Raw genomic sequence first — 11364 nt, forward strand, 5'->3', positions numbered from 1 at the left:
TCAGGTGCAACATAGTTATAGACACCAAACATTTAAGATGCAAAACAATATTTAAGACATGGTAGTGGAGAGGAGGGCTATGCACCTGAATGAGTACAAGCCATGCAAAAACAACACAATTTGGTCAATTTGAAATTCTGTAGTGTTGGATAGAGAAGAATGATCATGTATTTCAAGAAATACATGATAATGTAGGCCTACTGGAGATAAATTACAGTAAGTAGCACTATATCTTACAAAAACTAACCATAATGCACAATCATGATCAGCGATGAGGAAAACTGCATCCAGGAATCATACAAGGATAAATCAAAGCTAAACATCATTTAAACCGATCTTATAAAAAGCCAAAAATCTTTGGAAAAGATACATTTGGCTTTGAAACATAAAACAAACCTTTAAATGGCAAATTATTTTGATTTGATTTTAAAGCTTAAAAAGCATTTCAAAAGCACCATGATATATTGTAGTAGAGTTAACGGAAGATATTGGGCCCATTGCTTCCAAAAGAGGGAAGAGGAATTTCTTTCAGGCGGAGTGTAATAGTATCAGTTTAACATCAGACCTATCTACATACTGTTTCTTAAAAGGTGCTATAGACATTTTTATATAGACGCATCATATATATATTAAAGAAAAAAACAAACTCTAACAAGGCTTGTGAGCCATTAGTATTACAGCTCATGATCGCTGTAAACACAGATATACTGCGTGGTACCAACGTCGTTATACTACTGACTAACAAGCCTCGTTAGAGGTGGGAACCTAACTTCAGACATCTCAGACAAAGATCAACACAAAATTAATTTCAGACCGGTCAAAACTTATAAAATGATAAATTCATAATAAATTTTTTTTAAGGGGGGAGACAAAAACCTTTCTAAAAGCTCTGTGGATGTATTATATAAATACAAAAAAATACAAAAAGATTTGTCTACATAAAAATGTTGTCTATTGCATCTTTAACTGCTCTCAAACTACATGGAACGTATTACCATGAATAGTTGCGGTTAGTAAATAAATTACATGCAAAAACAGTGTATATTTTCTGTACAATACAACTCAATTTGTGTCAAAAAGAATACGATTTGATTTGGTTTACGTTGTTTTTGTTTCATTTGCTGTTGAAGTCAGTACCAGGCAATGTTTCAATAATGCATATAGCAACACAATGTTAACATCTAAAGTACAATAGTCTCTACAACATAAAAAGTCACTACATTGGTTGGTCCATGGTTTGGGTAACATACGACTGTTATAACATAACGCATGGAAGGTATCCAACAGGATATTTTGACATGTTTTTGGAATGAAATCATATATTTCATGGTCCCTGTATTCAGAAAACAACTCAATCCTATGTATTTACAAGTCCTAAGCATGCAGTTAATATACAATGGAGTATTTTTCTTATCCTCTGAGTTGTTCTCATATTTGAAGCCTCAGAATACATGTTTGTTTTTTTTGCACAAACATGAACATGCAATGCCTTCAGCAGACACAGAGGAAAATAAAAACGTTCACAACTCAACAGCATCAATTCATCCCCATGTTCAACAAACCCAACCCACCCATCCCAAAACAGCGAGCAGTGAGCTATGGTGGTCTGTCCCTTTATACTGTCCCAACCCCCCCCCCACCCCCCCTGGGTCTCAGTTTTTCCGGATGTCGGCGTAGACCACTTGCTCCATCTTGTGGAACGAGTTGGGGTTCTTGGTTCCTGAGTGATCCAGCTGCGCGTATATCACCGGTCCCTGTTGGGAAAGATGGGGGGAAAACAAAGAAAGAAAGAAAAGAGAAAAACGTCAACAGAAGAACCCGCAAAACCAACATTAAGTTCAAACTGGGTGTGGGAACCGAAGAGGGCAATGTGCAGATAGAATAGATGAAAGGCCCCTTCAAAATTGTAACTTGCACTAAAGCGTTTTCCCATCTAGCAATTTTCCATTGATTTGTTTTCCTTCCGTCGACCTCCGTTTGTGGCCTCTGGGCATGTGCAGCGCAGCGGGTGCAGCTCCCAGCCCCCCCCACCACCCCCGGACACTAGAGACTGGGCGGATTTCACACACAAACATAAACGCAACCTTCAGAATGTACTGTAGCGTGTTTTTGTGAGACCCGAGGAATGTGACTCCGTCCCCGCCAGATTTGCCCCGACACGTCTCTAATGTAATGAGAGACGAGCTCGTCTCATGACCCGCCTCCGCGACGGCGGCGAATCCCACAAACCTGCGCGGCTACCTCAGCTGACTGAAAATAGGCCTTACAGAGCAGAGGGCGCTGAATAGAGGCCCTCTTTTCCCTGCTTAAAGTCTTACAAAAGTGCTGTCAGCGTCTACGGATGGAGCCGCTTGACATCCAGAAGCAATGCATAATCCCTTCCCAGGCATCTGGTCATGATTGCATCAGAAACAGCAGAACAACAAAGAGAAATTCTAGGTAATTCGTCCGCAGGGCTTAAGCGCTACTTGAAGAGCTTATTATGCATTGCTTGTGAGCGCATCATGAAGACCCACTGAGCCAGTGGAGTATAAGCCAACCCAGGTTCTGGCGAGCTCTGGGGCGTACGGCATTTTTTGTTCTAGCCCGTCGTTAGCAAACATCACACTACCAATCAACGTCTTGGCGACCAATAGGTTAGAAGGTCAAAGGTTCACCACACTACCAATAAACGTCTGGGTGACTCGTAGGTTAGAAGGTCAAAGGTTCGGGGCTAGGGTAAAAAAAACGGCATGCCTTCCGACAGAACTGCAGTTGGAGACCACTGATCCAGCCAGTGGTGGTGGTGGTGGTGGTAGACCCCCCCCCCCCTCCCCCCCCCGTGAGGTGTCCCATGGGTGGATGGTGTGGGTGGGGTGGGTGGTGTGGGTGGGGTGGCGGTTGGTTGGTTGGTCACTCACAGCTCCTACCTGGACCGGGGCGGAGGGGCTGCTACACCTGACGCCCTCTGTGCTCGACTCGGGCTTCTTCCCTTGGCGTGTCGTGTGGGAGCTGACACTCTCCACGGAGACGCAGCTAGTGTTTGTAGGGGGGGGGGGAGGCGCGAGCAATTTTGCCGGGGTTTGGGCGACGTGTGCACAGTTCGGGAAGCGTTGGCGCAGAGAGAGATGGCGAGATGAACACAGACACACACACACAGACAAGGATATGGCGGACAGACAAAAATGCAATGAGATAATGGGGACATATAGTATGGACAGAGTATGCTGCTCTTTTTAAATGACTGCTCCTGGTTGCTGGGAGGAGAGACATTAGGCAGAGATGATGACAAGACAAGCATGCAAATATATAGGCAAATAAACACTAGCAATGTTTCCATCCCCTTGTCAATCGAATTGTGAAGATCCATAAAAATATTAATGCGAATAAAGCCGGTGAACTTGCGTTTCCATCTAGAGCTTTAAATCGGATAAAGCATTTATCACAAAAGCCTTTTATCGAACAAGAGAAAATCCGACGAGATCGACAGTACAAACATTTTGTCGATTTTCATGACTTTTAATCGAATTTTACAGTTTCCATAAGACATTTTTCATTCAATATAATTTAATTCGCATAAAACGTGTGGATGGAAACATGGCTATTGATGATACAGATTTGTCACAAGATGTACAGAGGACTTCCGTCAGAGACATTCTGAACATTTGAGCATCACTCATCAAATACTTCCTATACTATAACCTACTTGGGAGATTAGTGTTGTGTGCATTCGTATTATACCAATATCAGTGACTGGTCAACTACACACTGAGTAAACATGGCACTCCCTCGAAGCTAAACACAACACCACATCCTCCTTTTTAAATAAGGTAATGTTGTTCTCTCTCGCTCTCTCTCTAAGGTCTCTCAGCTAGAAAGCATTTATAACTGGCTAAGCTGTCACAAACTAATGAAGCTATGCCAATGGTCATTCTCAGAGTAATAAAGTAATTAACAAGGAGCAAACAAGTCAAGATAATGGAGAGCTGCTATTTGCCATTTCTCCATTAGAGAATAATGCTACAAATGCAATTCTTTAGAATTGCATTTCAGGAGTCTGAAGACGGTGGGTGTGTGTTTGAGGTAGAGGGAGTGGGAGAAGGAGAGAGCAGGCGGTGAGTCACAGCAGGGGTTAGTGGTTAGTAGAGGATGAGTGGCAGACAAGAACATGAGTGTTAGATGACAAGCCAAGCTGTTTTCAATGCCCCCTAGGCGTACTACTGCGTGTGCTCGGATTTGATCGAGAAGTCGACATCTATCACTATTCTCTTCTCCATTTTGAATCTAATGACACTTTTTAGTCTCGTCTTTATCAGCATCCAAACATGTAATCGCATTCAAAAAGACAACAAAACAAGTCAATAGTCTAATGAGGAATCCGCTGACAGGCATGGATCCTCAAAAATATAACATAGTTCATAGTCATGTGTCAGTCGTTAAAGGAAGCGTGACTTCCTCTGGGTTAACCTGAGTGACGCGGCCCGGATCAGAAACGCATGCTTTACGGTGCAGGGGGCGGAAGTGGTGTTTAACCCCCCCGCAAAGACCCACGCAGGAGATTCAGCCTCTCGTCTGAATTTTCTGACAGGGTTACTTTTGATGAGACACGTTTTAATCAAAAACAAACCAGACCAGGGCCTTAGACCCGAGACCTCAAGCGGCGACCAACTTCCCTCTTTCCATTCTAGTCCCATGCTGCGGTTAAGTGTTAGGTCTGCTGACTAAGATCCCTTCCGCTGATCTGACACTCATATCCAGGGGGTTAGGGAAGTAGAGAGAAAAAGTGATTCACGCCATGTAATCCCAAAGGGGAGGTAGACCAACATTCAATGCGCAGAGCACTTTGAGAGAAAGACGGCCATAAACATTAGGATGCATGTTTCTAGAGAGATCCAGTTCCTTGTGATTGAACTTGTCGACAGATATTACTACATGCAGTGATTGTTTTTGTTGTTGTTTTTTTTTTAAAGAAGAGTTTGCACACAAGAGCGGAGAAATATTAAGGGTGAATGGTGTCACTGTGTTGAAGTTATTGCTTCAATCTAAACATAAACAGATGTTTCTGGTGAACATCTCAAGAGTGTTGGTCAGTTCTGACTGAATTCTGGTGGTGAGTGACCCCACCCTGGTTGGTCTTAAGTGATCTAAGCATCTTACTTACCCATTGTAATCATTCTGGTGCTTCTTAATGATCAGGCAGGTAACCACGGCGATGAGGACGAGACCAATGACGGCGCCACACACGGCCCCGACTATGACAGCCATGCTGGTCTGAGGCAGGGACTCTGCAAAACACAGGTTAACACGCTCTACGTCATCTTAGCCAAATATTATTATAATGAGTATGTTCAATCCTATTTCAATTCTTTTCTTGAGTTTTGGAACTGCCCCTTCAAGAGACAACGGTCTGGAACTGTCGTTGAATCTACTGCATGTGTACCTTTCATGACGACCTTCAGCTCTCTGCATGTGTACCTTTCATGACGACCTTCAGCTCTGTGCGAGCTGGCCTGCCCGATATGTCCGGAGGGTTTTTCACGTCACAGAGATAGGTGCCGTTGTCGTTGAACTGGGCCTGCAGTAGCTGTACAGAGCCGTCCCTCTTGTTCAGATCTCCGATCCACTTCACTCTATCTATGAACTGTGGCAGGTTCCCCTGGAATTCTTTCCCAGCACCATAATAAAAAATCTGTGTCGTAAAAAAAAAAGAAACGAGAGAAAGATTGAGTGGAATTCAGGGGGGGTGGATTGCGCAATGGTTAAACCCCACATGCGATGACAGAAGTTGGGAGGTGTATAGCTACATGACTGTGCGCTATGTTCAGCACATCAGAACATCAATTCGCCTTTCCTGAAATCTACAAAGCTTTCGGTTCCATATAAAATGACGCCAGGCAATAGTTGGACAAAGGTTTTCCATAGAACACGGAAGTCCGCAGTTGTCATTTGTTTAAAAGATGAGAGGACTGACGCTGGCGAGGATCAGATAATGTCACCACCGAATGATGTGACTTCCCCAGTCCCCACACGGCTCAGGATAGGCAAAGAAGACAGGCAAGGGAAGGAAACTAGAGCAGAAGTGTAGGGAACAACGTGCTATCTGTCCACACCGGCAGGTCCTTGCATAGCAAAATCCACTGTTAGGCATAACACCATTCATAGAACAGTCATTAATCGAAATCAAAGCCATTTGCAAGGCCCGACAACATCCCAGCCTTGAATTCTGTTATCCTGTTACTTCCTCTCAATCTCAAGTCTCAACAACCTGGTCCTTAAGAAGAGAACGGCTGAAGGAATGTATTCAAAGACGAGGTTTGAGGAAACATGACGAGAGAAGACGCCGGTAGAGGAAACACTCAACGCCGGCTAACGCCCCTCGGTTGTTTGTAAGACAAAATGCTCCCAAATCACGGACGTTGACCCCTTTCTTGCTACTAACTCACTGACCTCGTTTTCGCTTTTTTTCACTACTCATGTACTCGTGACACTTGTCTTCACCTACTGCTATCTGTCTTCAGTGAAATTGCTGCGCACAGCGAACTCAGCGGGAATGCATATGATTGGTCAGACAGCATAAGCGCCTGTGATTCGTCCGTGTAGTCCTAGCACACTAAATTCAAAGCTAAATTATTAATCACATTAATTGCGGCCTTTTGCGATCAGTTAATCGTGGAGGTCATAATTGCGATTTCGATTAATTCACGATTAATTGTGAAGCCCTAACACACACACACACACACACACACACAAACCCACCGAAATGCCTGAACTAGTGGGATCGGATCCCGCTCGGCGGAAGTTCCATGTCACAGAGGCCTGGCTGCTGATCACTTCCCTGGAAGTGAAGGAGCACTTGAGGATCCCGGTCGTGCCATTCTCCACCATCAGCTCCGGAGGGGTGTACATGTCTATCGCTGTAATAGGACAAATTCCTGATGACAAAAAAAGGGGGGGGGTTTAAACAACTTATTCTTGAGGTTTCATTATACTACTAGAAAATAGCTCTGGCTCTTAATTTTCCTTTATAGAACAGCATGTCGACTACGCCCCACTAGCTCAACTTAACACGTCTGCTGAAAGATGTTCAGCAGGCCCCCCCCCTCATCAGAAGATATTTACCACGAAGAACAACTGACATTTCTGTACCAGATGGTTGTGTACCAGATGGTTGTATGACTGCGAGGGCTTTGGAGGCTGCCGCGAAAAACTACCGGCGAGAAGGCAGGCAGTTACAGTGACAAGAACATGCCAACTCAGCAATCTACAATAATAAAACAGCTGGACACTTTTCCTGCAATCCTTTGATTTTTTACCAAACTCACACTGTGAGCCTGCAACACACGGACAGAGCCGAGCCAACACCTACAGATTACAACTATCTGATACAGAAATGCCAGTGTGCCAATTATATATGAGTCACATGGTCAAAAGTGTTTTTTAGTTATTGTTATTCATTCAGATTAAGGACAGGCAAATCCCCAAAATAGAAATTAATTGTTTGAGGTCGATGTCAACATCACGTGACTCGTTGGTTTCACACCCATGGCTCTGCTGTAAACGAGCCTTCCTCTTTGTGTTTATAATGTGATTCTAGGATACAGTTATCACGTAAAGTTACATGCACATCGCTAAGTGTAAACGCAAGGTAACAAAACCAAGTAGAGCAGGCTAACGTTAGCTAGAATAGCTGCATAGCCAGCTAACGTTAATCAAGTTAGCTAGCACTAACTCTCGCTATTGAGCTGTGTCTAACGTTACCAGACTACTAGCTAGCTACCACCACTAACATGAACCCCGTTCAAGCACATCAGATCCAGCTATCTATCTAGAGCAGAGCTGAAGGTCGTTAGTTTGGCTAGCTAGCTATCGCTTGGCGTAGTTTAGTGCTAGCTACAGTAGATTGCATGCAGCACAGCAACTGTTATCTTACTGACGTTAGCTAGCTAGTGCTAAGTTAGCTTTGAGAGCTAGCTAGTGCTACGTTAGCTCGGAGATAGCTAGCCTACATTAGTATATCAGCCTGAGCCAACCGATCAAAATGTTGTAAACACTTACCAAAAATAACGTTTAACGTTAGTCCGCATAGCAAAACACAATTACACGCCGGGGTTGTCAGTCTTAGCTCCATAATTTAGAATGTAACAGTGATTCGCCCCCTCCCTGTTTTTTCAGCCAGCAACTCCAGCTGCTCCTCACAAATCCTCCCTCTTCCTGTCAGAAACAGGAACTAGGAGGGCACTGAGCGCAAATGATTTGGGACCAAGCCCCCAGGATCAGCTTGGCGCATTGAAGCCACCATGGGCTTTCAGGCCAAGCCCGGTATTGCAAGTCACGTCACGGCATGCGGCCCAAGACCCTTATTTCCCATGGTTTGTGGATGATGATAGATAGGGCTAGAAAAGGAAAAAAAAAAATTTCTCGGTATCATTCAGCATCAGAGACCAATCTAATCAATATAAACTTTTAATTCAATGGGGTTTTGTTTGTTTTTGAAGCCACCAATACCTGTATCGAGCCATTTGAAACATGTGCTGTGCACGAGCCTCGGGGACGCTGGTCGCGCGTTAGTGAGTCCTGCGAGCTCGGCGGAAAACACGTCACCATAGGAAGACCCGCCCTACTCTGCCTCTGATTGGATAGGAAGTCATGTAATGACGTCGGCTAACATGCTATGCATTTAGCAATGAAGCTGCTATGATGATGCTAATCATAGATATGAACGTATGTCTATGATGCAAATGATCATGACATGTGGTTACTTTAGGACATCGTTGGAAAAGATCTAGAGGGTAAGTGGGTCAATGTTGAATAACTTAGCTAACATTATCTAATGTTACATTTCTTTATATTAACATCAACTATATTGATAGGCTAGCTATGCTAACGGTAGCTAATGCTAACGGCTTAGGGTTAACGTTAGTTAATGCTAACGTTACGTTCGGAGGTCTCATGTATTTCAATTTTAACATAATGTTGAGCATGATCAATGTGACATTGTTCATACATTGATTACAGTCTGTAATCTTGTCTGGCATTATTTAGCTATAATGGGCTGATGCTACTATAGCATTTGCCACATTATACATCAAATTAATCAAGCATAGTTAGTGTTATTACCTGAAGGCATTATTACCATTGCAAGTAAGCATGCCATGTATATGCCATGCCTGGAAATCAAATTAATAGTGTAATTCTTCCCCATCATAGCTCATTGTACACTGATATAATCATTCTCCTTGCCTTTGCTAATACTCATCTCTTTTATCAAACTTTGTGCTAGGAAAGAAATCTGGCTGTGATTCGGCGCTAGTGCTCATCCAGGCTGTTGTCATCTCCCGCCTGGACTCCTGCAACTCCCTACTTGCTGCCATCCTGCAGCGTTGGCCATCAGACTCCTGGAGAAAGCTGCTGCTGACCTGGTGTTCAACAGCCCCATGCTCTTCCACAAAACTTCCCTACTCCGTTCTCTGCACTGGCTCCCTGCGCTGTCCCATCCAGTTTAGGACTGTGGTGCAAGCCTACAGGGCAAATGAACAGCTCCCTCCGACCTCCAGGCTGTGGTCAAGCTCTGCTGCCTTGAGGTGATTGGTTCCCCAGTTGCTCCAAGCCCCCCTACGGCAGATTGGCGTGGCCATGGCTTTTTTCTGTCCTGGCCTCACAGTGGTGGGAACTGTCCACTGATGTCAGTACAGCAGAGTCGCTGCCCATCTTTCGCCACATGCTGAAAATTCACCTGTTCAAGATGTGCCCTGGACCCTTCCTTTTAACACCTATTTTATTTGTTCTTGTACTTTGTCTTTAGCAACAGGTTAAGCTCTTAGACGCTTGTTTAGAAAGGAGATGCACTTATGAGTTCTAGCGAGCAGTGGTACTGTAGTGAAGCTGCAGTGTCACTAATTAAAGACTAATGGGGTGCACCTGAACTGGGCCGCTGACAGAGGCTCTGATCACCCTCGGCTGGACTTGATTGCTGAGGGGTGGACTAAGAAAGCAGAGCCAGTCGGGCAGTCTGGGGAGCGGAGCTTCATGTCCCTCAGGGCAACTAGTCTGACGAAGCAATTGTTAACTTGCACTCACGGGAGAGGATAACATGCCTGTCTAGCCCAGCTTAAACTATGCGCCCATGTACCAGTGTGCCGACTCAGGGTGATATCTAGTGTGTTTGCAATTGAGTGTGCCTGCCTATACAGGGTGATCCAGTGTGGACTTGATTGATGTTGCACATGGGCGATTGGAACTAAACTAACCTTGCGTTGCATTTGTCTTTCTCTCTCTGGCTCTATCGTGTCCACTCTGCTGGCGCTGATGGATGGGTTGGACAGTCAAGGGGAGCCAGTGGTCCAGTTCATGCTTGGTTGTTGCCTACTCACCTTCCCATCTCCTGCATCACCTGCCACCTGTCTCCACTCTGCCCAGCTGCACCTCATCCCTCATTACTCTTAGCATTAATACCAGTCAATTTCCCTTGGTTCTCTGTAAGATCATCCAGTCATCTACCAAGTCTGCTCAGCTCTTCTGTCTGCCATATTTTAAGTTGTTTATTGAAATTGAGTTAAAGTAGTTTGTATGGGTCAAGCATCCTCCAGTTTGTATGACTCAAGATCTGTTTACTGCCATGTATATGGTTCACACATACTAGAAATTTGACTAGGGTTAAGGCATACACTGGTGACATGTTTTTAATTGTTTTGTGATTACTGTCTTTGTGATATTTTCTGATGACCAAGCCTTTGATCTAAGCAGAGCCTTAGCACATTATGGAGGAACCATGTCCCTTTCTTTTACCGATCCCTGAAAGCAAGACCTGTGAATGTCCTGAACAGTGTGGTGGCCACATTTGTTGGGAATTTGGGTGGAAATAGTGTTGAACATCATTGCATAGTTTGACTGCCATTTCATACCAACATTAAGAGAAAGTGGAGAAGTAGGCTATACCTAGAAAATACTATAGGTGTGCAATTCGTTTGTACAGTCTGGTAGTTAAATGGTTAAAAATGGGCAAGCAATAACATTGGAGGGAAATGTATACTGACACTGATGATTGTTTCAGAAATGGTCTGAGACAAAATAATGAAATGTTATACATCAGTATTGTGAAACACTGAACATATTTTAATGACTGACAAGGAGAGAGGAAACAGTACAAGTTAATCAATAATAACTAGGCTCACTATGAACAGTGTGTATTATTGGCTCTGTTCTGACATCAGTGCACAGTTCATTCCACCACTGTGAGGCCAGGACAGAAAAGAGCCATGGCCGTTACAATCTGCCGTAGGGGGGCTTGGAGCAACTGGGGAACAAATCACCTCAAGGCAGCAGAGCTTGACCACAGCCTGGAGGTCGGAGGGAGCTGTTCATTTGCCCTGTAGGCTTGCACCACAG

General features: G+C 44.3%; 1 protein-coding gene across 2 annotated transcripts; it reads right to left on the minus strand.

Annotated features, from left to right (window-relative positions):
* Positions 1-1634: 1634 nt before the first annotated feature.
* Positions 1635-8171, minus strand: mpzl1l (myelin protein zero-like 1 like). 2 transcript variants are annotated; one of them, XM_084441996.1, is made up of 6 exons: positions 8035-8171; positions 6736-6911; positions 5455-5668; positions 5141-5264; positions 2910-3015; positions 1635-1754 (listed from the first exon to the last, which is right to left on the minus strand). In XM_084441996.1, exons 1-6 carry the CDS (start codon positions 8105-8107, stop codon positions 1653-1655), a joined length of 795 nt encoding a protein of 264 aa, XP_084298122.1. In that variant the 5' UTR covers positions 8108-8171; the 3' UTR covers positions 1635-1652. The 2 variants fall into 2 exon arrangements, with proteins under 2 accessions (XP_084298122.1, XP_084298121.1); XM_084441995.1 differs by having other exon boundaries at positions 1646-1754; positions 2901-3015.
* Positions 8172-11364: the final 3193 nt, after the last annotated feature.

Source organism: Borostomias antarcticus (assembly GCF_949987555.1).
Source record: "Borostomias antarcticus genome assembly, chromosome: 1".
Classification (NCBI taxonomy): Eukaryota; Metazoa; Chordata; class Actinopteri; order Stomiiformes; family Stomiidae; genus Borostomias; species Borostomias antarcticus.